Consider the following 27,000-nt stretch of genomic DNA (forward strand, 5'->3'; position numbering starts at 1 on the left):
TATCATCATCTTGAATCTATATATAGCCCCCTTTGTTGACGTACTGGACCTGGGCATTAGACACAGAAAATGCTCCATTATGTATTAAATAGGAAACTTGAAACCAGAGACATTACAGCTGCCATCAACTGGAGGCATATCCCCCATTTCTGTTCCGGGAGCATACTGGATCTTAGCCAGTCTCCTGCAACCTGTATTGAACCAAGGTACGCCACTAGGAGTGTTCCATGCCTTCCTGGGCATGTGCAAGTAGTCACCAGCCACACGTACAGCTACTGATTGATGGGGGGACTGAGTGATGCCTGCCCAAATCCCACTTGTAACCTTTGAGATGACATCCGTGGGTGAAGGCTCACTGCCACCCATGTTGGTGAGGTTGGACGCCCCCTCAAATTGTGTGTATTTAGGTCACTCTAGCCCAGTAGCACCATCAGACTGCTCATCATCCATAAAAGGAATTTTGAACATAGAGAGAGAGAACATCAGGCTGAACAACATTCTCCTCCCGATAGGAGGGTAACCTGTCAGGAGAGGATTCCTTTGAGTGCTCATGCCCCGATGCCTTGGCTGTTGTGGCAAGGTACTGGGCTTCATTCTGCCACACAGGGGTTCACAATATCATTCATCAAATGTGCCATGCCCAAACAAGTAGGGAATTCACGATGGCCATCATGGGGCTCCATGATAGCCCATCAAAAATGACAGAAATGTCAGGTCAACAGTAAATAAACAGTGGCTGATAAAGGGTAAATAATAAACAGGCTGCTCACAACTGGCCACATAACATTCACATAAAACAAATAAAGTTATGAAATAAATGTATATAACACCCACTGTATGCCTGCAATCACAAAAAGAGGAGAGAGAACAAAAGCCCAACAACTGCAAACGGCTTGAGGGAAATAAAATTAGCATCTATCAAAGGGTGAAATTAAATATTTAAAGTTGACTGACTAAAGACTTGAACTTTCAGTAAGCTAGCACTCAGAACTGTGTTTACCTTCATCTAAGTCTTAAATTGAATCATTAATGCACACTGCATGCAACCTGGAAGTTATAAGGCACTGTACTCTCTTTAGCACTAAGTGAATAACAGTTAATAAAGTTTACATAGGAATATTTGTGATTGTTGAGTGCATTCTAGTGTCTTTGCTTAGGGACTTTCATCCAGACAGAGACAGGGAGGCACCAACTTCAACTCTTGCATATTTCACCAGTGGCAAGACATAAAGACACCTTGTTGATCAGATCATTGATGTGCTGTTAGAATGGGTGACAAGCAGAGGAAGATATATGAGGATTGCTCATGATACTCTGTTAGTGTGTTTGTGATAGAGTGAGAGAGAGAGAGAGATAGAGAGAGAGATGGGGGCAGGGAAAGAAAAAGACGCTGGATAATGGGATTGAGGGAACGAGTGAGGAGAAGAGAGCCGGAGTGAGAGACAGAGCTGGGGTACACCCATAGACTGTGTATAAAGAGGGTACACCTGACTTTGAGAAGGGAGGGAGCTCCGCTGTACACACACAGAATCAGTGCCAGCAGACAGAGGCAGGGAGCCAGCTGACAGAGAGAGCGTCGACCAGCCATGTCGGACACCGGTGAGTAGCTTCATATGAGACATCCTTCTCTTTGCGTGTTTTATTTTAGCATGATGGGATATAATACGAGCTGTAGTTATGTAAGGCATCGCACCATGGAATGTGGATGTTTAACTGAGGATATGAGATAAATAGATAACATTGGAAAATATGTAAATAGCTTCATCTTGTATGGTTTAAGGCATTGCACCATACTCCAGTGTCATGCTCTGTCCAGAACAACCCTGCAAGACCGAGCTGTTAGTCACAGTGGCCAGTAAGAGTGCACTATGTAGCATGAGAGTGGAGTGACAGAAACTCAGCAGCCAGTGGTCGTCATGCATTACACGCTGAAGACACACCCAGTCTCATCAGAAGCCACTGCTGCTGATATGAGGAATGCATCCTGCTTGAAATATCCTACATTTTACATAGACACACATAATTTGGCCCTCCAAACTACAGAAAGACAAACACACAGACACAAGACATGGGGGTTTGATCCTGTCCTCACAGGCTGTGTATTAGCTGTATTAGCCTGATAGCCCTTTACACTCAGGCTATTTTCATTCGACTTACAGTGGATTAGCTGAGGTGATTACAAACTGCAGGTCTCACCTCACTGTGTGTTTGTTTGTATTATTAGATCCCACTGTACCCCTCTAAAGCAGTTCCTGACCAGCTCTCCGTTTGAAGGATCCGAGTCTCTGGCTTTCATGAGATTTACCCAAAAAGATTTTAGAGATTCACTAAAACTAATTTAAACTGGTGGCGAGGAGACACGCTGAGCTCCTAGCTACCTTCATCCAGACGTCTACCCTGCTTCCACTGAAATAGTCTAATTCTAGCAGAGTAAAAATATAAAAGATAAAAACTTTAGCATACTGTAATAAAATTGATTCAATTTGAAGAGAGAGAGTCGGTGCCACCTTGGCCAAAGCCACTTCCCATTTCCTACCAAAAGTCTAAATTCTGTTGAATACTCCTGACTCAGTACAAAGTCCAATAATCCTTTTGAAATCCAAGACTCAAATGGAAGAGCAGGCAAAAGTATCCACAGCTCTGTCAGCTTGTCTCGATGTTGAGATATATGACTTCCCAGAATTGTTAAATCCAAGCTGTAGATATAATCCATGGATGCTTTCTCTCAAAGAAAGGATTCTCTATCTCTTGTCTGTGACTGTGAAGGGCCTTCGCCAGTCAGCTTGGCTGCAGAGAAAGTAAAGACCTCTGTTCTCCCCAGTTTACCCCTTAAATAATGTTCCCACTTTCTCCTACCCACAATACTTTACACTTCTTATGGCCTTGATACATTTGGCCTTATCTATTACATTTCAATAGTCATTACTTTTAGGAATTTTCTTCTGGTTATATTTCATTAATTTTAGAGGTTCTGTACTTAAATGGTACATGATAAGGAGCAGATGCGATCACTGACTGAAGACCAGCAGTTGAAGTCAGCTGAACCACTGACTAGAAATTTGTAGATTAGGAGCAGATGTTGGTTAGATCATTGATTGAGGATTGTCCATTCCAGTTATCTAAACCGCTACGTGGGTGTGTGCATTTTAAGAGTGTGCAAAAAGAAACGTAGTGAATTAAATAGATTAAAGAAAGGCTCCCACCATGTTGCTGAGGTTCAGTGTGTGGCTGCTGCTGGTGCAGCCATCACACACAGAGCAGGCTTAGTGTTGGTTGACACATGTGATGTGACTTCTGCAAAGACCCCAAACACAGGAGCAGATTGGAAATTGGCTTTAGAACCCAAATGCAATGTTAACTGGGACCTCTGATGTAGGAACAGAGTGGTCGTCTTTCAGGACCCCCAATGCAGGATGAGAAGTAATGCGGGTGGGGATGACCAACTCAGGGTCTGGCTGGATGTCATTCGCCACGCTGGGCAGCTGAAGCGTAGTATGCCTGAGAAACTGACACACTGGATAGCTGGGCAGCATTACCTTGACTAGATTGGCAGCTGAGGCTTGGGCTACCTTGAAGGTACCTGGGGATCACCCCAGGTACCTTCAAGGTTTACCTTAGTCTGGCTTCTGTGATCCAGGGGCTGAAGTTTGGGTTAACTGCTGGGAACCTGAGTAATTTGGTTCAGGCTGGAAGTGGGAAACAGAGGCTCAGGGCCAATGGGAATTTAAGTCTCAGTGTTGTTTGGTAGCTTGCAAGATCTACGTCTATATGAGCTATGCTTCCATTAGAGGGGTCCAAACCTGTTATTTCATGAGCGATAGCAAAGTGACTACCCCAACAAGAGGACCTTTAGCATTTGATGGTCTTAGTAAGATGATTGGACAATGTGACTAAGTGTAGTGATAGCAGATTCAGGATGAAAAGAGGGTCTGAAGATGAAGTGGCAATAAATCCTGCCAGGTCTGAGAACCACCTCAGCAGCCAGAGTTTTGACAGTATTTGAGTAAACTATATCTTTGTGGTCCTATGGGAGGAACATATAACAACATTTTCTTCCCTATAATATAATATATATATTATTATATTATTATATATATATATATAATTGATCAGGGCGTGATGTCAACTCAAAACCAAGGCAGGAAAGTGCAGAGAGGTGTATATAATGTGAATTAATAAGCTTATAGATGCTCTGGTAGGCAGCCAACTGCAGGGAGGGGGAGCAGAAGTAAGGAAGTAATAACAAATGTTACATTTAAAGTCACGCAAAATCATCAGTTTAATCAATAGTCATAGTAATTTACTACTATAAACTATGAAACTCATTTTAAGGTAAACCGAGCATTAGTTTATAAAGAGCACAAGGTAGTTGCTGAATGTCATCACCTGTTTGATTCTTCTATCACAATCACTGGCTGATTCACAGCTCTGTGTGCGACTAGCCATGCCCCATCATGCACAGATGCGTCACACAGCCAATAAGGACCTTATGCTTTTAGGTATTACTCTGCAGAAACTCTGGCCATTTACTTTACCCAGTGTACATCCATCTATTGTTAAAGGTACAGTGTGTAGAATTTTGTGATGTCTAGTGTTGAAATCCTTTAAAGCTGACTTGTTGCTAACCTTTGTTGTCAATGTTTTGTGGTGTTGTATGTTTGTGTTTGTTTCAGATTCTCTAAGTGAAGCACTAAAAGCTATCAGTGTGAGTACAGAGCTAATTGAGGATGAGCTCAAGCCTCATTTGGACACAGTGCTGTCTTCTTTGCTGGAAAAGAGTAAGTAATGTCACACGCACACAGCACACACCTATGTTGTCATGGGTCACTTTAAGGGACATAACATAGACTCAAAGGGATAGTTCACCAAGAATAGAAAATGTACTCATTATCTAATCACCACTATGCCGATGGAGGGGTGGGTAAAGTGTTTGAGTCCACCAAAGACTTTAGGAGTTTCAAGGGTAAACAGTGGTAGAGCAGAATCCAATACAAATAACTGGTGACCAAAGCTTCAGACATAATAAAACAACAACAAAAATCATCACATGCCTCCATACTGCTCATAGGGTGTCATTCAAGTGTCCGCAAGCCCCGACATTCATATTCAACTCAAAACAAGGTCACTTAGACTGTGTTTTAGGCCTAAAAGTCCATTGGAAGCTAGTGGATGTTAGCACAGACACCTTGTTGGAGCACTCTATGTGTGCTCATCGTGTGTCTCATGTATGAAGCACTTTGCAAGGTAAAAGCTATCTCTCTATGAGATGTGAAAATTTAATAAATGAAGGCAAGCTTCTTTTTTTTCACTTAGATTTTCACAAGATATAATGATATATTGCGTCACATTTATTCACATTTTGTGTGTATGTATTTGCTAGCTTTGTCTGACATGGGGAGGACAGAGCTTTAGTATCTATGGCTCCAACTTCAGCCCTTATCGCAGCGAGCAGTAGTTTAGCTATTGGGGCTTGACATGGTGCACTTTGCATCACTTCTTCTACCAGGCCTAGAGGGAAGAACTGGCAGGACATACTCATTATCGTTTACGGCAGCAGTGACATAAGGTAATGTGTGTGGAGCTGGTTGCGGTGAGGAGCGGTACCCTTCACCAGAAGGTTGCTGATCATTTTGTTGTCCATTGCCCACAGGCGCCGGTGGTGCTGCTAAGCTTGGGAGGTTACAACAGTGTGATAAACACATTTAGTAGGGATCTTATGCTCCATTCCATTACACACAGTACGAGATGACATCACACCCGAATAATCAGAGTTGATGGCATTCCAGTTGCAAAGGAACAGTGTTTATGGCCAGCCAGCCATTGTTAGCATAACCAGTTCATAATAAAGCATTTAGTGGCATTTCACGCATACTAATGCCCAGGGGTGGACTGGGACAATAATTCAGGTCGAGATTTGACTCCTTTCCAGGCCACCCTTTTCATGCAAAGCACCAGACCTCTAATTTTGTATGCTAACCCTATTTGTTGATGTAATGATTACCAGATTAGTAAACAAGTAGGCAGCGCAGTAACTTACTGCCCTCTGACATCATGTCATCTGAGGTGGTCAACTTTTGAGGTGAAATAAGTCTGTGGAAACTGCACTTTTTTAATTATTTTGTTGCTTGAATTAAATTTTTTCTTCATTATGAAGTTTTTTCACATAGTGCTAATGATAAATCATACATTTTTAAGTCTCAATTTTCTCTGAATTAAATAGTTGTCGTATTTTTGTATATATTTTTTTGTCGAATTTTATTATATATCATTACTTGATTTAGTTCAATTAATTGGTGTATTTTAATTAATTAATTAATTTATTGGTTAACACTCCTCTTGTTGACTTTGATTTTTGAAAAAAGACGTGGATCCTGGGGTTACATTTTAAACCCTCACACACATTCACACACACTCATACAGGGGTGATGTCTCTTTCGTTTCAGAACATAGGACAAGATGGTATATGTCCCTTGTACCTTTAAAGGTCTTCTGCAAAATTTAAGTTACCAACTACCAGTAGATGTTAGCAAGTGCTAGTGGCCACCAGCGGATGTTAGGGACATAACTTCAGTTGTGCACCTTAACGTCATCAAGTGTTAGGGTAAGGGTTAGCCAAACTTAAGGGTACGCTGAGGCTAAAGGTAAATCTGACTGGTGACTGCTTGTATGGCAGTACTATCAAAGCCATTTGGCCCATTCAGTAGATCAGACATCATTACCTCTATGCCTTTTAAACTAAACACTGTCCCATTTTAGAACATAGGACAAGATGGAGAATATCCCTTGTATGTTCTACTGCACTAATTAATGCCTACAAAAGTTTTTGCACACCATGTAGATCACAAACCCTGAAAAAACATCTCATTGCAGTTGGTCAAGAAATTAGAAATAAAGTGTTGTGAAAAACCACAGCTCCACTGTTTAGCAGTATGTGTTTTCAGGTTAGTCCTGCCTGGTTCAATATGGCAGCCACATTGATGTATCACAGCAATGGACCAAATATGTTAATGAGGCATCCATGTATTTAGGTCTATGGGCACATTAAGGTCTAACCAGAGCTTCATATACACCCTTAGATAAGGAAATGCATGTTACACTTTATTCAACAAAATGTTTTATTTGTATAGTGCCAAATCATAATTTGCATTATCTCAAGGTACTTAAAGGTACAGTGTGTAGAATTTTGTGATATCTAGTGCTGAAACTGCATGTTGCAGCTGAACACCCCTCACCTCACCCTCTCCTTCCAAACATGAAAAAGAAACTTTGGTAGTCTTTAATTGTCATAAAAACTCAAAGGTGTTTAGTTTGTCCAGTCTGGACTAATGTAAAAAACATGGTAGCCTCTGTAGAGAGGACCCCCTTGATGTAAATATAAAGTATTTAAATATAAAGGGCCTTTTCTCGGGTAAAGTAAACTACAGTTCATATGAAATATGAGATGATGAATTTAGATGAAATAAACAAATGAAAACATCATGAGGATTATTCGACATTAAATTTCTGCTAATTGTTCCCTTTCACCTAAATCTTACACACTGGACCTTTAACCTTAAATGTAGTGATGGTGTCTGCCTCCTGAACCCAGAGTGGGAGCTGGTTCCACAGGAGAGGACCCTGTTCTACTCTTACAGACTCTTGGAACAACAAGAAGGGCTTAGCAGACACTGGCTTCTATATTACAGGTATAAAGTAACACATTAAGAGGGACTCTCTAGGATTTGTATAATTTTTCACAGAGGGCTTAACAAGGTACGACATCCTTTGCTTTCTTGCAAGGTCTGAAGAAAGACCTGTGCCCAACACTACTTGGGTGGTAATGAAAACGTTTGTGGGTGTTATGGTTGGAGCGGAAACTGGACCCAATTGCATGACTCAGACATTGACTAGAGCATAGTCTAACTGTGGAATCTAGCAACCAGTGGAAAGAAGACCAAGGATCTTATACTGCATCAGGTGATTAGTGGAAATCAACTGCAGGCATGCCAGGAACCTGCAGAGGGAAACCATGCCCATGCCAAACCTGCCATATCAATCACACACACACTCACACATACCAAACATGCCAAACAATGGTGGCAGTAGTCATTTGTGGTTGAATATCCTGACGCAATTTTATTCTAAAAAAATGTATTTGTGTGTCCGCAGAGAAAGATGCTGCTGTTGCGATTGTGAATAGTGGGATTCTACCCACATTGGCTCAGGCTTTACAAAGTAAAAGCAGCCTGAGCTGCCAGGTGGCTCTGGTGGTGGCAGAGATGGCCCGTGAAGGTACAGTAGTATACTGCCACACTTGTTATCAGTTTTAATATTTTATTCCCAGATCATATTATTCATAAATGTCTCTACTAGTTCCAGAAACCTCTGTCTGTCTATGTGTATGTGGAATGCGTACCTTGAGAACTGCTCATCTGAGCGGTGTCACACTTGTCATGTGTATTATTTTAGGGCCCAAGAAAATGCAATGTCCAATTTGGTGCGATTTGGACTCGAAAAACCAGGCAAACTGCACCCGGCAGTCATGGGAGGGGAATCATATCTTGACAGGAAGTCTGTGGACCAATTTGAACATGTCTTCTTTTCTGTTCTCAGATAATCTCCAACTGGCAGCCAGAAGGGCCAAAACTGCCTCTCCAGCATTAGTATCCATCCTGCCAGATCATTTTGATAGCTAAAGGTTTCAGGTGTCATTTTGTCTATGTTATTTAAATCTTAAGGTGTGCAACAGTACAGGGTCTCTGTTGTCACATTTTACGCTTCTGTGGCCAAGTCGGGAATGTACACAGGCCAGTCCAGCACTCCCACCCTCTTCTTCCACAGCCATACCTTTGTAATGTGTGCAGAATGTGGTTTTGCATTGTCTTCTTGAAATATGCTTGGATGTCGTCTTGAAGGCAGCACATGCTGCTTCAAAATCTCTATGTACTTTTCTGCATTTATGGTGCCATCACAGAAGTGTAAGTTACCTTTGCCAAAGACACTGACACAACCCTGGCCCATGACAGACCCTGACTTTTGGACTTGTTGCTGGTAACAGTCTGGATGGTCCTATTCATTTTTGATCTGGAGCACATGGTGTTCATTTCTTCTAAAAACAATGTGAAATACTGACTCGTCTGACCACAATACACGTTTCCACTGTGTTATGGTTCATCCCAGATGCCTCCAAGTCCAGAGAAGTCGACAGTGCTTCTGGACACGGTTAACATAAGGTTTCCTTTTGGCACAGTAAAGTTTTAACTGGGATTTGTGGTTGTAACTACGTATTGTAGTGCTTGAAAAAGGTTTGAGCCCTTTACGCACTGAAATTCCTCCAGGTTCCTTGAATCTTTTAATAATGTTATTCACCACAGAGGATGAAACATCCAAATCCCTTCCTGTCTTTCTTTGAGGAACACTGTTTTTAAACATTTCAATAATTTTCTCACACATTGTTGGCAAACTGGCGATCCTTGGCCCATCTTTGCTCCTAAAGGACTAGACCTTTCCTGGATGCTGCTTTTGTACCAAGGCATGATTACAGTCATCTGTTGACATCTCCTATTCAAATAACTTCATCGCTAGCCCTAAATTGCCCCTGTCCCAACTTTTTTTGAAATGTGTTGCAGGTCTGACTGGCAGGGATGGATGTATATCCACAGATAAAATGAAGTTGAGCAGACAAAACATAAAGTCAAATTAAATTTAGAAATCACTGCTGTCTTTTTTTGTTTGTATTTTCCATGCTACCAACTTTTTCTGAGTTGGGGTTGTACATTTCCACACACTGATATGGGAAGTTCTATTCAATTCAATTTTATTTATATAGCCCCAAATCAAAATATACATTATCTCAAGGCACTTTACATAGAAGGTCCAGACCTTAAAATCTTATTAATATAGAGAAACCCAACAGTTCCCACAATGAGCAGCACTTTGGCGACTGTGGAGAACCTCTAGAACCCGACTCAATGTGGACGGTCATCTGCCTCGACCGGTTGGGGTGAGCATAGAAAAATGGGGAGGAGAGGGGAGATGGGTGGAAAAGAGGGGAGAGAAGAAAGAGAGATAGTGGGGGAGGAGCACCATCAGGTATCAGCTCTGACTAGTTAAAATGAAAAAAATAACAGTGTAAAGAAGTTATTGATTATTATTGATAAAAGTAACAATTTATATTATAATTAATTACTGATAAGTATTGTAGAATCATGGCACATTACATTGCATGTGGTAATAAAATACAAATAAAATGGAACTGAATTGAATTGAAAAGAGAAGTTAATTTACTGTCACAGAAACAGAAGAGGATATGAAAGAAGTAAAATCGTATCCGTTTGTGTGTTTTAGCTGCAGTCAGGGAGTCGTGCATTGAGGCAGGCCTGGTGAAGGTACTGCTTCCTCATCTGAACAGCAACAACCAGGAGATGCTGCTGAACACTGGCAGAGCCATTGGACGCATCTGCTTTGACAACTGTGAGTTGGCAAATTGCTGATGATGAGATGTGTGCTGCTGAGGTAGAGTCTGTTCTATTGAGCTTACAGAGAAGTCAGTCTTCAGGTGTAAATAGGTGCAATGTTAATGGTTTATATTTTTCAAATACAAAATCACTGTAAACAAGCAAAGCAATGAAACAAAAGCATTCATAATTAAAATAACCAATAATTAAAAGTTGATTTTTCTCTCACTTTGATCACTTCCATTGTCCCTCTCTGTCCTCCCAACCAGCATACCAACAGGACATGCTAGTCCAGAGTGGCGTAATACCCAGACTGGTGTCCATAATGAAGGAGTATTCAGACAACGACCCACTGGTTAACGTTTGCCTACTGGCCCTTTGTAACCTGGCTGACATGGGTGATTATTTAGCAGTTGTATTTATTATAGTCATTGATTATTAATTCAATGTAATTTGGGCCACATTCACAGCTGCTCTTGGTAATCTGTGTTATGTTTAAGTGTTCTACATTTACTCTCACAAGTTTTAGACTCTAAATCGCTCACAGGTACAAAGATACAGCAAGTACTGGAACATACTGTAACACTCACTATTGTAGCAATTCCACCATGCCTATCTTTATGTACAGTGCCAAGAGAAATCAGTGGGGAGACAAAATGGACAAATCCATTCTTCAATACTTCCCCAACTCAATTCGTAATGGAGAATGTCTATGAGCTCAATTTACAGCATACACTGTAACAATGATTTATTGTAGTTTTTTCAAAAGTGTCAAAAAGTTATGTGTTAAACTAACAGTAGATGTCAGATGGCAGTCATGATCATTAGTCATCTCCAATACTGTCTATAGTTACAGACCCTTGTGCTTGCAGACTCCGCGAGGGAAGCCCTGGCAGAGCTGGATGTGGCAGATGTACTGACATTTCAGTTGAAACGGGCACCTGATGCCGAACGCAGACATGTCATCCTGGAAATACTGGGTGCACTGGGCGAGAGTGGTAAGAACCCATCCATCCATTCATTATATATACTTATCCTGCAAGGGTTGCGGTGGGGGTTATGGGAGCCAATCCCAGCTGACAACGAGTAAGAGGCAGGCCACACCCAGGACAGGTCACCAGTGTATTGCTGGGCCAACATAAAGAAAAAAACAACAATTTACTGTCACTCCTATGATCAGTATAGAGCTCCAATCAACCTCACCCCATTCTGCATGTTTTTGGACTGTGAGAGGAAGCCAGAGTACCCAGAGAATACCCACGCAGACACAGGGAGCAAATGGAACCTTGTTTTGCTAACCAGGTGCTAACCACGGCACAACTGTGCTGCCCCAATTGGGAACAATTAATACAGTCTGAGAGAAGTAAAAACTTTTTTTTTTCTTTTTTTTTCATATATATATATATATATATATATATATGAAGACAACATTTAATGACAGGAGTAAAACATACCTGGTTGTGTTGTACCAACAGATACACTGAAACTACAGTTTGCAGAGTCAGGAGTACCAGAGGCTCTATCAGAGATGATTCAGTGCCTGCAAGGAGGTTCTGACCCCCATGACCTCTGCAGCATCAAGATTGCCTCCAACCTCATAGTGTCTCTGCTTTTGGGAGGTAAGTGATGTACACAGTAGACAGCCAAAGAAATTGCTCTGCTCCTGACACTTAATCTGCAGAATGAGCTATGGGACATGTAATTTACTGTAAATAACACTGGCTATCCTGTCTTGTCCTTTATCACTGCATTTATATAATCTGTCTGAATGCACATTAAATGAAAGTTGACTAAGACTACAATCTTGTTCTTTTTGTTGTTTAGATGAGTCCATGCAGAAGTGCTTTGGTGAGGGATCAGGTCTGGTATATCAGGATGTTCTGTCCTGGCTACAGAGCTCCAACACTCAGCTGCAGCTGTCTGGAGCCTTGGCCATCGCCAACTTTGCCAGAAATGGTGAGATATTTCTCAGCAAGGTGTCGCCTCTACAGTCTATGTGTGGTGAAACCCAGCAAAAAGGCCCCCTTAATGTAGTCAGAAGCAAAACTGTGTAAAGTTATTCTTTGTACAGGAGGGCCAAGAAATCCCCTCCATCTAGCTGCCATGCAGTTTTATAAAATGGATCTATCTTGTCTGCATCCACTGGTTGGTGCTCCTGTCAGAGCTGGAGCATCTGGATCTTGTATTTTAAGGGTCGACCTTATGATTTGGCCGCCCACATTGAGCCTGGTTCTGCTAGAGGTTTCTTACAGTTATTGAGGGAGTTTTTCCCCTCCACAGTTGCCAAAGTGCTGCTCATTGTGGGACCAGTTGGTTTCTCTACAACTTTTAAGTATTTTCTATGTAAAGTGCCTTGAGATAATGTATATTAAGATTATGCGCAAAACAAATAAAACTGAATTGAATTGGGCAATATACAAATAAAATGTTTTGATAGAGTGAGAAGCTTTAGCTGATAAATGTCTGTTTTAAATAGGATTGTTGGGATGCATTCACTCTTGCTGACTACAGCACAGGACAGTCCAGCAGCTGAAGTGCAGCTTGCAGCTAGGTAGCATATGGCTTGTATTGTTTTACTGTATGTAGCACATAAACTAAAAGTTAGGTGTAGCCACTGTTTCTGGCTTACTAGCACTGTGTTTGTCATCTGACGTGTGTGTTGAATTTTTGGTGTCTATAAAAGATATTATCATGGAAATGGTACAATTGGAAATGGTCTGTATTTATGTGCGCCTTTCTAGTCTTGATGAGCACTCAAAGTGCTTCACAGTACAATTTTTGTTTTTCCCATGCACCCATTCACAAACATATTCATACAATTCATCTCTTTTATACATCACCTACACACTGCTGGCACAAGGATAAGATCAATAAGTGTCAGGGTGAGGTGTGCAGCTGGACCCAAAATGTAGAAGCAAGGTTAACAAAAGGTGTCCTTTAATTACGGCAAAGGTACTACAACAAACACAACAGGGTTCAAAAACAGCCCCAAACAAGTCCAAAAAACAGAAAAACATCGGAAACTGAATGAACAAGGTGACAGGATGACAAGATCAACAAAGGAAACATGATGTACAGGGAAAGACAGTGATGAGTGAAAGATGACGAATTGACTCATATGAGTCAATTCAGAACAGGTGCAGATGAGCGTAAGGGTGGGAAACAGGACAAAGGCAGGAAATTAAGCTACAGATACACAAGGAACATAATTTCAAAATAAAACATGAAGTGGAAAACTCAGGCGAAAAACAACCAAATATCAACTCAAAAGTATCAAAAAGTATCCAACAAAATCCCCTAAGTCTTGATAACAGAGCTCAGAGTCATGACAATAAGTTAAGATAAGATAAGAGACAACTTTATTTATCCTCCATAAGGGAGATTCACAAATGACACAGCAGTAGCAAGAGAAAGAAATATGAATAAAAATAGAAACAATTTATACAAAAGTAAAGATCATGCTATATATACACAAGGCAACATTCTGCCCTGAGATATAGATTTTAGTATTTGACCATAGGTGCTGTGGTGTTGTGCAGTCTAATGGCTGATGGCACAAAGAAGCCCCCCAAGCGCTTTGAGGCACGTGGCTGGATGATTCTGTGGCTGAATGTGCTCCTGAGCTGCCTCAGTCAGCAGAGAGGGGATAAGAGGGGTTGTCTATGATGGCTTTTAGTTTTCCACTAATTCTCTACTCAGTCACTGCCTCCACACAGTCCATTTCCATCCCCACCACAGAGCGGGTTTTCCTCTCCAGCTTGTTCAGTTTGTTGGTGCCACAGCTCACTATGTCACCTTTCAAGCACACCACAGTAAAGAAGATGACACTGGCCATTACAGACTGGTAAAACATTTGTGGCACTCTTGTGCTTACATTGAAAGACCTGAGCCTTCTCAGAAAGAACATCCTGCTCTGTCCCTTCCTGTAGAGGGCCTCCAGCGAGGAGAGGAGGGGATTGGGTGTTATGGAGGGTGAGGGTGAGAGGGAAGGTGAGAGAAGGTGGGGTAGGAGTGGAGGGAGGGTGGGAGGTGAGAGCAGGAGTGGTGGAGGGTTGGGGTAGACAGTAGAGAGGGGTAACCGGATGGTGTCAAAGTTGATGCTGATGGTCCCCTTTGGTGTTCCCTCCAGGAAATGCTCTGAGAATGTTTCTGTTTAACATGAACACACATGCCTTGGACTGACAATTAATGCAAAGAACTGAGTGTCTTTTTGCCTGTTGTGTTTCTTCCAGACAGTAACTGTGTGAAGATGCTGGACCTTGGGGTGGTTCCCCACATCCTGACCTTGTTGGAGCAACATGTTGACGAGGGAGACGTGTCTGTTCAACATGCTGGACTGAGTGCGCTCAGGAATCTGGCTATTCCTGGTATGGATCAAACTAAAACAGTAGAGATATGGTTCCAATAACTAAATATTACTATCTACCACTGCTGGTATTAGTTTACTTACTTAAACACTGTCACCTATCTTTTAAAGGACAGCGTTAATATGAACACAAGATACACATGCTGCCATCTTCAAAATTACTTCAACTTGTTTGAGGCTACACCTGAGTCCCCCTGGTACTAGGTGCAGCACAGTATCCTCTTTCCTACTTATAATATATGCTAAAGTAAAGCAACATAGTCATGTTGCACATACGAAACATTTTAAAACTACACCAAACACAATTACTAATAACTTACAACTGCACGATGTGAAATTGTGTAGGCATTTACTTTGACCCAGTAAAGTGTATGCTGATGCTTTCGCCTCTGCAGAAATCTCATTACTCTTACCCTTTTATAGATCAGTTAATCACTCAATCACATTTTATTTGTATAACCCACATTCACAAATCACAATTTGTCTCATGGGGATGGCAAGGTGTGACATCCTCTGTCCTTAACCCTCAACAAGAGTAAGGAAAAACTACCAAAAAACCTATTAACAGGGGAAAAAACATAGAAAACTCAGAGAGAGACACATGTGAGGAGGGATCCCTTTCATGTGAGGAGGGATCCCTCTCTGGGATCCCCAGTGCAATAGGTGCTGCGTGTAGCTGAGCACATTAACAAAATTACAATATGTACAACATTGATTAGCAGAAACAGTTTTTAACATAATGGTAATCGTCCCCAGTTACTTCAATTGCATTGATTTGGATGCAACACTGTTTTCCCTGAATTTAAATTTTTCAGTGAACTATTACTTTCAGTATTTATACATAAAAAAATGTTGGACAGAAATGAAGGGAGAAGCTATGAGAATTTTAGTGGAGTTATTGCCAGTAATGTTAGAATATGTGAGTAGGCTTGCACGTGCACACATAGACATCAAAGGGGGCTTGAGCCCGTGCCCTTTTTCTTCCTTGAGAGAAAGTGCCCTTTTTCTGGGGTGCTTTTAAAAAAAAAAAAAAAAAGCATTACAATATCTTCCTGTTTGTGCACTGTCAAACAAATATATTGATTGAATAAATGATAAAAATATCAGGTCAGGAGATTAAACTACTCTCTACCCTCCCTCCCTCCACGTCTCCTGCACTAGAGCTGTGGACATCCATTGCGACATGGACAACTCTGCATCGATGCAGAGACAGAACGTAATCAATTCATGTCCAGCCGCTGAATAATTATAACCAGCACTGCTTCAGGACAGGCGCTCATTAAAGTTCCGGTCTTCCTGTGTCAGAGTCTCTGTCAGAGACCTGTGTTTCCTCCTCACTCCTCCTCTGACATGCGTTCACTTTACACTTTAACAATAAACACCATTACTGATCACAAGTTATTAGGACACACACAGTATTGACATTAACTTTGTGTTTGTTTGATTCGCTCCAGACACATGTTTAAACCTGCTACACAACGCGATGACATGCACAGTCAGGACATCAGGGTTAAGACGCAGCGCAACATAATTATGAATTCAGCAGGTTTAATAAAGATCAGTTCTAAGTGCAATGATAAGAAAACATCAGAGGAGCAGAGTCACTTGATGGAGTAATGCGCCTCAGTGCAGTGGTGCTGCCAAGGGAGGGCCAGGCGGGGCCACCTTGATACACTAATCAGAGTTTGTCCTTTAAAGCCTTAGGTGTAGCATACATGTTAAAACTGTGGAGAGCACTGACCACTGTCAGAGACTTTCTGTTGTAGTCGGATTGTTGAATTGAACCTCATTTGTAAATTACAACACACTTAATAACAGTAACAGTCTATAGTTCCTTTTAAAGCACTTTCTAAATAAAAAGGAAGTTCATATTTGTCCGACTGATTTTATTAACTAATGTTAACTGATGAAAAAGCAGCCATGTCAGTAATATACATACATTGAAATGCATCAAGATGCATTGTTGTGCATTCGAATCGTTGACTGCTGAATCGTAATCGAATCATGAGGCGAGTGAAGGTGCACACCTCTATTGACTGAGCACACAGTCATCACAGTCATGTCAGACAGGAAGCACCTCCCAACTCCTGTTCCAGTTGTGGTGGTTTTTCTTTGCTTGTGTGGAGGTGAGTGGTGATAAGCTACCAGTGCCTCCCGTTTACAGCTAATAAGCCTAAAGACAAGAACAAATATAGTTAACTTGTGTCTTGCTAGCAAACAGACAGAGTGTAAAACAAACACCATGTAAATGTGTATTTTTGGAAGTTTTATTTACATTACAGTGAAAGAAGAGATGGAAGAAAAATAGACCAAAATCTCAAAATTGACCATTAGCAATGTTTTTGCCTGTAGTGTCCTGTCTTGAACTGTATACTTTTGATTGTAGGCTCCTCATCTAATAACTATTCATTGTACTACTGTTGGTAATGTAACAATTGTGTGAGTGTGAGGATATTATTATTTAACTTTGGTTTTAAAAAAGTTTTTTTTATAAATAATTATGAGAAGTGTCCTTATTCTCATTTGAAGCCCCCCCCCCCCCCCCCCCCACCAAATGTCTATGCACATCCCTGTGAGTACACTTATTGTATATCAAGCAGACTTGTAATCATAGTCCATGATCAGCTGCCACCACAATCACAATCCACCACCACAATCTCTAATTCGTGATCCACCATCATGATTATTGGCCCTGATCATGGTCTATGCTCCATTTGTCATGTGTCCCCCTACAATCTAGGTCTATAGCATAACTTAGAGCTGGCCAAAGACAGTCCAGGACCAGCTCTAACTATAAGCTTTATCATGGAAGGTTTTAAGCCTACTCTTAAACGTAGAGAGGGTGTCTTCCTCTCGTACTGAAACTGGGAGATGATCACACTAGAGAGGAACTTGACAAGCTGTGGCTCCTACTCTACTTTTCGATATTTTAGGGACAACAAGTAAGCCTGAATTCTGGGAGTGCAGTGCGCTAGTAGGTTGATATGGTACTATGAGCTCTTTAAGCTCTGATGGTGCCATATCATGAAGAGCTTGGTAGGTGAGGAGGAGAATTTTAACAGCAAGCCTAGTGAAGCTAAGACAGGAGATATGTCTCTTTACCTGGTTCTTGTTGGAACATGTGCTGCAGCATTTTGGACAAGCTGCAGAGTCTTTAAAGTCTTACTGCTAGAGCCTGATAATAAGGAATTACTATAATCAAGACTGGATGTAATAGATGTGGACTAAGTTTTATGCATCTGTTTGAGACAGGACGTCCCTGATGTAAGTGAAAGAATGTATGAGATTTGTTGTAAATGAGACTCAAAGGACAAATTGAGGATCAAAGATGATTCCCAAATTCCTGATGGTTTCACTAGAAGCAAGGGCAATTTCATCTAGAATGGCTATATCATTAGATAATGTATCTCTAAGATGCTTGGGCCAACCTTTTATCTGAGTTTAATAGGATAGAAAATGACGGGTCATCCAGGTTTTTATATCCTTGAAACATGCTTGAAGTCTAGTTAAATGATTTAATTGTTCTGGTTTTATTGGCAAGTATAACTGGATGTCGTCCGCATAACAGTGAAAATTTAGGTATGTCCTGATAATGTTTCCTAATGGAGCATAAATAACATTTTGCAGAGCACAGAACCCAGAGGAACACTGATTAATACCAACATTATTCACTTGAACTCTGTGGTTGCAGAGGTAAACACTATTAATTTTAGTCGTGTCATGTTGAGCTTGGGTCTGAGTGTTAATTTATTCTCACAGTGAAATTATATTTAAAATGACATGGATACTAAAATTTCCCTTTTGGCCTTATAAACTATACAAGCCATGCACACAAACAAGTGTGTCAGTATATCGTCTGTGTCTTTCAGCCACAAACAAAGTGAGAATGCTTGAAGATGGGGTGACTGAGAGGATAAAGACCCTGCTACGCTCAGACATGCCACCTGTTCAGTTCAAACTGTTGGGTACACTACGCATGATGGTGGATGGACAAGGTGAGTTTGTTTCTATTGACCAGTTTGTTTGAATGAACAGCAACCCTTGTTCTTGGTTTCTTTTCCGAAATGGCGGTTTTATGGTATAGAGATAAAGGTGGAGGTCAACCTGCAGGTCATAGGCTGGCTTTCCACATCTTGGCTCAGTGAGGCCTGAAGCCAGGCCAGGAATGTCCAAAGCATCTGCACCCCCAAACTAAAAAGCACGTCATCTGTTCCAGTCACAGTTGCCATCAAACACATAGAGTGTTATTTTATGTAATTTTGATTAGACTATGAATCAAATGATGTATTAATTATTATCAAGTAGCTGGTGTCCCTTCCGGGTGTCCTTTTTGTTGAGCATGTTCCCAGGAAGAACAATCTGACTTATTATCATCTTCTCGAGCACCATTCTCAAAATATGGTTCTATTAAGGATAAATGATTTCATGCACCTCTCTCATATTCTCATTGTAATGTACATAGTATTGGAACATCAGGGGGCTGTTTGTTTGACTTGAGAACTTAATCTTTGTGATTGTTTGCCCTGAACAACTCAGAGGCAACGTGTGGTGATATTTCCTAATTTTTTTTGGTTCTCTTTCAAAATGTTTTCCATTTCTCTGCTGTGCTACATGTGTCAGATGAGGCAGCTTTGGTGCTGGGGAGAGATGCTGTACTGCTGGCCCGGGTCATGGAATGGTGTGAAGCCAAAGATCATGCAGGAGTCCGAGGAGAAGCCAGCCGCCTATTGGCTGCCCTCATCAGACACAGCCGCAGTCCTGTAAGTTGTGTTATTGGAAAGTTAGCAAAATGTTGAACTCATGACTGATTTGAAAATATGATGGCAGAATATGTATTTACACAAACACAACACACACTCACTTTCTGTATGGGCTGATTTCCTCTCTCTGACAGGAAGTTGTTCTTGCTGTAACCAAAGCAGATGGGGTTCGGCACCTTACCTCCATGGCTACGAGTGAGCATGTCATCATGCAGAATGAGGCCCTGGTTGCTCTGGCAATAGCGTCTGCCATTGACCTTGGTAAGGCAATTTTAGTGACTATGCAGTCAAAAGCTTTGGCATGTCAGAATCACAGAGGAGCGTGAGCATGTCTGTGCTTTCATAGTTGCCTTGAAGGTCTAGCATATGTAAATGGTAAATGATCTGTATTTATATAGAGCTTTTCTAGTCTTGATGACCAATCAAAATGCTTTACAGCACAGTTTTGTTTCGCCATTCACACACACATTTATATAGAGCATCTATGGACAGCACTTTTTGTAGCTGATACACCAGCACAAACACACTTTCCAGAAGGGGAGGGTGAGGGGTATTCAGCTGGAAAATGCATCTTCACCAATAGATGTCACTAAATTCTACACACTGAACCTTTTAGATGATTGAAATAAACGGACAGGGTTGTAGACCTCAGCAGTGGTGGTTGGTGAAAAATATTCTTGGTGGGGCTGTGCCATGCCATACTCAGTTTTCAGTAACCATCCCACTATGATATAACACAAACTGCAGGATACCAGTTCTTTGTGAAGTAGTAGGTAATTATTTTATCATCAACAATAATGTGTAAGTCATTTTTACACAAAAACAGAAAGCTAACAGTTTACTGCATACTACACAAACTAACTTACAAAACTAAACGTAGTGAACTAAATCAAAATAATATATACAAAAATAATAATGATCAGCCGATTGATAAATAATGTAGATTATTAATAGTTGTTGCCCTTGTGCTCAGATAGTAATTAGTGCATCATTAGACTACAGACTGAGTCTGATTACTAGTGTTTACTAAGTACACATTCCTGAAACATATACAGTGCTATTAAAAAACACTGTTAAGACAAAATAAAAGGAGGTGCCATATACTGCTGGATATCTTCTGACTCATACTCTATACATCCTGCTAGCCAAGCCTTTTTGCTGTACCGTTGACGGGAAAATCCTCAGGTGTACACTTTCCCTTTTTGCTGGCTGATTTTAATATAATTATTATTATTATTATTTTTCAAACATGTAGGATTTGGATGGTGGTTAAACTCTACAACAGGATGAAGCAAATGACCTTGAGGTGTAAAGCATGGTGGTGAAAATGGGGAGCATCAGACAAGCCAGGATCTTTGATTCCAGAGCTCTGAATTTAACTAATGTGAATAAAAGTGTGCAAAAAAGAACCACATGTTCTCCACAAGGACAAAAGACCGCTGGACAACAAAGAGGTCACATACGTGCAGCAGAATTACTTAGCATTAGAGCAGAGCAAAGCAGAGAAGAGTAGTCATTCAACCTGACCGTCTCCTTCTCTCCCTCACTGACCTCTCCCTTGGCTTTTTCTACCATGGACTCGGCCCTCCCCCACAAAGTGACACTCCCATAATGACTTTAAAATATATATTTACAGTTTAATGTTGTTTATACACATTGTAAATTACCCCTGACTGATACATATTAAAGAAAATGCATAATTAACTGAAGAAATACATAACAATAACCAAACTAAGCAAAAAAGTCCCCGCTACCCCCACCTCTCTCTCTGCCTTGACTAACCTAACAAGGTAATAAGCATCTGCTGGGCTCCGGTGGCTGTGTCCTCATGTATGCTCCATGAAAACACCCTCCGTAAGTAAACCTCAAAGAGAGAGTGGTTAGTAGGGGTTACAAAATAAAAGCACAATATAAAGTTAGTGTTGTCAGACTTTACAGTCAATGTATATGTGAGTGTTTTTCACCTCAGAGAGGGGAATGCCTTCCAGATCCCTCACAAACCAATTCAAGTTAATGATGGGAGGCTAACAGACCCACCTTTTTGTTTAATGCTTATAAGTACAGCCTCGAAAACTGAAATGGCGCATATCTCCCCCAAAGCCTAACAGTCCCAAATTCAATCAAGCCCCATCAAATTGGACAGATTCAAAGATATCAGTCCCCTAAACATGCCTTTTCCCAATATTCATGCATTATATCCTGGGAAATCAGTAAAGATGCTAAGAATGTGTTTAAGAAAGTCAGGAAAATTCCTGGATCCACCCCAAATGTTACAGATTTTTTGTATTAATGTCCCATCCTTCCATTATTTGGAAAATCCATTCAGTGTTTGTGTATCCTGCTGACAATCAAAGCAACCAACCAACAAAAAAATTAACAAATAGTAAACAGGGAATAATAACTCATTAACACAGTTTCAACACAAATTAAAAATGTAAACCTTCACGAAACGTAAACCTTATTGCTAATAGAGAATACATCAATTCCTAAAAGTTTAAACATGACAGTTCAAAAGAACCTGCTGTTGCTAATATACATTCTTTTCAAATTAAAACCACAACAAGGGGGGAAAAGCTGCCTCTATGTTTGAGTAGTCACCATCACCACAGTGACTGGGCAGGTCCGCTTCAGTCTAACCAGAATTTATTAAGAGCTCATGACTTCAAATTATATAAATATATCTATATATGTATAGATTTATATATATATCTTTACATATATATAGATATATATATATACACAGTACCAGTCAAACGTTTGGACACACCTTCTAATTCAATGGTTTTTTCTTTATTTTTATTTTTGTCTACATTGCAGATTAATATTGAATACATCAAAACTATGAAGGAACACATATGGAATTATGTGGTAAACAAGAAAGTGTTAAACAAACCAGAATATGTTTTATATTTTAGATTCTTCAAAGTAGCCACCTTTTGCTTTGATGACAGTTTTGTACACTCTTGGCATTCTTTCAATCAGCTTCATGAGGTAGTAACCTGCTTATATATATACACCACCCTGCAAGGAACAAAGGAAGCATACAAACAAACACAAGTGTAAGGGAATGCAAAAGCTAACCTAAATAAAGCTAATACACACACGACTCATTGGAGCCACTCTAGAGACTAAAAAATACAGCTAAGTGACAATAACATACATGTGCTGCCTGAAGCAATCAACTGACTTGATTTTTCTGTCCATTCATAGGTGACAAATTAGTTAGGATGTATGACATTCAAATCTGGAATGCATAATTCTAAATTTAGAAATGCATTTGCATGTGTGTTAGCCCATATGTGTGTGTGTGTGTGGATTTGCAGAGTCTATGAAGGATCCATTATGGGAGGCAAAGCTGTTGCCCATGCTAAAGAAGATGTTGGAGGATCCTGAAGGGGCGGTCGAAGTCAAGTTCAGTGCTTTAGGTCTCATCTGCAGCCTGGCTGACTCCAGTATGTTTGATTTACAACACACATTCACATAAATTATTTTGCACTGCAACTATCAAGATGTTTTAGAAAATTGTAAATGAGAAAGCTACTGGAATAAGACCACATCCTAAAACAACTGGCACATCTGAACATGTACTCAACATATCCATACTAACACAATGGTTCAGATAGTACTATGGGTCTAAACAGAGCCTATCTGCATATTTTTCCCCTGCTCAGTCAACCTATCTCATGCTTGTCTTTCTTCTTCTTTCAATCTCTGTCTGCTCTAGGTGTGATGAAGGAGGAGTTGAACTCTGTGAATATGAAGGAAAGCCTAACTAAACTGACAAATCATAGCAGCAGTAAACTTGCCTCACAAGCCAGTTCCCTAGTGGCAGTTCTCAGTGACACCAGCTAAACCAGCACATTGCAGCAACAAAGGATTTCATCTGTTGTCTGGATTTATCCTGTTATTCAATGACATACTGTAATTCAAATTAGCTTTTTGCAGAAGTTTTGCTAACTATTTGTTTGGCTTTGGCTTTGGCTTTATGGCAATAAGATCACGTGTCCTCACTAGTAGCTCTCTGAGGCTACCCTGTTCATAGGAGGAATAAACAACATACAGATACATTTATAGTTCTTAAACTCTACACAAAAGCATGGCTCAATGAGGTAATTAATACCCAAGTTGTTAATTCAATCAGGAGCATAAATGTACTCTGTGAATTTCACAGTAACCTATTCCTCATCATCACCATTTCTTCTGTACAAATGTACAGTAAATATTGCATCGGTGGTGGCATTAGACAAAGGGTCAGGTAGTCTGCAGAGATTCACACTGTGCAGGCTATTAGTAGAAAGTTTTTCGTGTCATAGAACTAAAAGATGATCAAAAGAAAATTATGATGGAACTCAACAGGAAGGTTAAAGAAACAAACAAAATCTGGTATTTGCATCATTCTGGTAATTTGGCCTGCAGTTGTCATGATACCTTGATTTGAACCAATGTGGTGGAGGAACGGGACTGGATGGATTGACCTACTGATCACCTACTTTGGCTTTGTCGGTATAGGTCAATAATACTTATAATAACAATACAATACTAACACTTTGGCGTATATTGAAGTTTGCAATGATATAAAACTTCAAAGCATTTATCAAATATTGAATTGTGGTATATATTCTTTTAGTAAGGGTTTAGCTCATAGACTACGTATAACAATGGATGAAGACTCTGGGTCTGCAGAGTGAACCCAGTGGGGAAGTCTTTCTGCTCTCAATCAGGCTCCACCCCTTGTTCCTCTAAATATGGTTGCTTATAGATTCAAAAAACAAAGATGCGCTGGGGAAAATGCCACTTGGCTGAATTATATCACAGAAAAATATCTCTTACAAGATTCAGTAATTTACTAAATAAATTATGTTAAAAATGTGAAAAAATAAACAGAAAGCCACATATTTTATTGTTCTGTATTTAACTGTTCATTCAGAACTTCATCTCAAGGCCTACAGCAATGGATGGAGTTGAAATATTGTGAAGGCAGGTGTTTGGTTTTTACAACACAGAAGGAACATTCAGGTTTCAATACTGGAATGAACAAGTCCAACAAAATTGTTTGACTTGACATATTTTGAGTTTTTAATTTTATTGACTCCAGTTACCAATAAAGTCACTTAAAAAGCTTGTTTGTATAAAAGTGCTCGTACAGTGCTGTGGGCTTGCTTTCACAAGAGGCAATTTTGACAGGCCAGGCTAAAAAAGATTACCAAAGACTTGCAATACCAGAATCTTATACACATTACCAGCTCGCCAACTACCATCGAAGCACTACAACACGCACCAGGAGGTAAATCACTTCTGACATCCTGAGGAGTGGAGTCAAACGCAACTCATTAACAAGCAATAAATTGACATGGTATGTTCTTCTGTAGTCCTTGAACCTTTATGGTATATTCCACACTTTGTCTTATTGAACAGATTTATTACTCAATTCAAGCTCTTCATCTATTACAAGGTTTTAGTGTCATCTCCCACTTTACAGTCTCTTTAGATACAAACGTCAGCCAAATATGTAAAATGAAATGGATGTTTTCTCAAAGTGTCCTGAGCTCATCCAGTACACTTGTACTGAACATAAGTTGGGCATTTCTATATGAATGCTTGAATCATGTTACTGTAAACATCATGACATGAGAAGTCTAAAGTTATCTGCCCTCTCAGGCCCTTGAGTATTTATTAAGTGAGAAGTCACATAGGAAAATCCACTATGCTGGATGTAATTATGTTGATGATGGGAATTATATCTACATGCTGCAACAGTGTTTTGCAGTATCTGTGTAATGAGAACAATACCAATTAAAATGTTTTATCCCACCAGAATGTAGGAATATAATATGTTAGAATGCATTGCAATGAATGGATACACTCAAATTGGTATCGCTATTTCCATGGGTTTTATTTTGATTTATACATTTCTTTGGTTAAAGGCTATACATGGTATTCACTGCTACTAGATGTCCCAGTAGAACCAACCAATGATCCAAAGTAAATGCGTCATTCCTCAAAATATACCACAACTACACCTCCCCACTCAACTACACACCGAACAAAAAAATTTAACTTGCTGCCATGCAGACAGGTAAAATGGATATTTCACGTCTCATCCAGGACAGGTCTGTTTTTAAATCTTTATGATTTAAGTGCTGTTTGTAGCCCATAGACTACAACAATAAGGTTTATCTAGTGTTTCTGGTTTGACTGAACAGATAAACAGTCAAAATACTTGACTATGAAAAAATGATGACTATGATAAATGTTTGGTTCTGGTTACAGATGCTGTATCTTGTATCTACAATCTCAAAACAAATAATAGCCTTGAGCCACTGGCTCCACTCATATATGTCAGTGCAGCTCAAGGTTAAAATCAACAAGTATGAAGTGTCCGCTGCACAGTCAACAGGAAAAAAACGCCACAGATGCAATAATGGAGAAGCTGAACACGGATAAAGTGATTACACTCAAACAGTGGTAAGCTGCAGTAGTGTTACATGTTATGGCCCACAGCAAATATAATGGAGAAAGGTTTTACATTTGTTAAGGGAATCCTACAGAAGCACAATGTGAAGAAACCACACCCGAATATTATTGTATATAGAATATAGAATAATAATAGTACAATATCTGTACAACAGTGCCCCAATAATTTCAGTGCGTATTGTTCGTTTACTCATAAAGAATGGCTAAGCATGTGTTCTATAAAGTACAAAGTGAAAATTCTGTCAATTCACATATAAGGTAAGAGGTTCACTGTAATGTTTTGTGTAATATGTTTATTGAGATGTATTCTGTATACATAAGTAGATGTCATATATTTGAGAACAAATTTGTATTTTTTTCAGGAAGGGCATTTTGTCAGTTTCAGAGCTTTGTTTTTGAGAAAGCGGAATAAAGTTAAGCAATGCCTTCCCCAAAATGGTGTGTTTTATTCTATTCTAAAATCATATTTACATATTTAAATAACTTTCCCTCTGATTTGAAAACAGTCACCTTTAAAGGAGGATGACCATTGAGTCACACAATGAGAACATTACTCCAAAGTAACACAGATTTCTTACTTATGGATGTTAAAGCATTGTATGTGAATTAATTTGTTAGTTTAAACAGAATTTTAAAAATCTCCGGGGCTATGCAGAGGTGTTTCTCAATATTCTAATTGTATTCTTTTGGTGAACATTTTATTTGAAACAGCGGAAGCATTTTTGAAAATCAAACACTGCCATTATTTTATGTGAACAATGATTTCATGTCCTCAGTATTTTCAGGGGGAGTTTTGAAGGTTTAGGAATCTGAATGGGAGAATTTTACTGATCATGATTCATAGGCCTGCTCTGTTTTCTTAATAAAGTAAAATTACCAGAATGATTTTCCTACCCTAATTTTATTCCAGCAATCGGGGTAAAGTTTGTTGAAAGTTTGTTCATGTGTAGAAATGTATAAAACA

At 39.9% G+C, this 27,000-nt stretch overlaps 1 protein-coding gene across 2 annotated transcripts; it reads left to right on the forward strand.

Annotated features, from left to right (window-relative positions):
- Positions 1–1,439: 1,439 nt before the first annotated feature.
- On the forward strand, positions 1,440–24,681 carry LOC109639873 (rap1 GTPase-GDP dissociation stimulator 1-B). Of its 2 annotated transcripts, XM_020103561.2 has the most exons (14): positions 1,440–1,599; positions 4,674–4,778; positions 8,149–8,271; positions 10,327–10,452; positions 10,706–10,834; positions 11,309–11,434; positions 11,912–12,055; positions 12,261–12,392; positions 14,669–14,803; positions 18,672–18,797; positions 19,423–19,562; positions 19,697–19,823; positions 22,886–23,014; positions 23,287–24,681. In XM_020103561.2, exons 1-14 carry the CDS (start codon positions 1,587–1,589, stop codon positions 23,412–23,414), a joined length of 1,683 nt encoding a protein of 560 aa, XP_019959120.2. In that variant the 5' UTR covers positions 1,440–1,586; the 3' UTR covers positions 23,415–24,681. The 2 variants fall into 2 exon arrangements, with proteins under 2 accessions (XP_019959120.2, XP_069394956.1); XM_069538855.1 differs by lacking the exon at positions 8,149–8,271.
- The last annotated feature ends 2,319 nt before the right edge of the window (positions 24,682–27,000 follow it).

This window comes from Paralichthys olivaceus, chromosome 14, assembly GCF_024713975.1.
Source record: "Paralichthys olivaceus isolate ysfri-2021 chromosome 14, ASM2471397v2, whole genome shotgun sequence".
Taxonomy (NCBI): domain Eukaryota; kingdom Metazoa; phylum Chordata; class Actinopteri; order Pleuronectiformes; family Paralichthyidae; genus Paralichthys; species Paralichthys olivaceus.

What these genes read in the sequence shown, in the direction of transcription:
- LOC109639873 (XM_020103561.2), top strand. An exon ending in GGGTGCACTGGGCGAGAGTG is followed by an intron (nt 11,435 to 11,911) that starts GTAAGAACCCAT and finishes TTGTACCAACAG; the next exon opens with ATACACTGAAACTACAGTTT. An exon ending in AGCGTCTGCCATTGACCTTG is followed by an intron (nt 19,824 to 22,885) that starts GTAAGGCAATTT and finishes GTGGATTTGCAG; the next exon opens with AGTCTATGAAGGATCCATTA.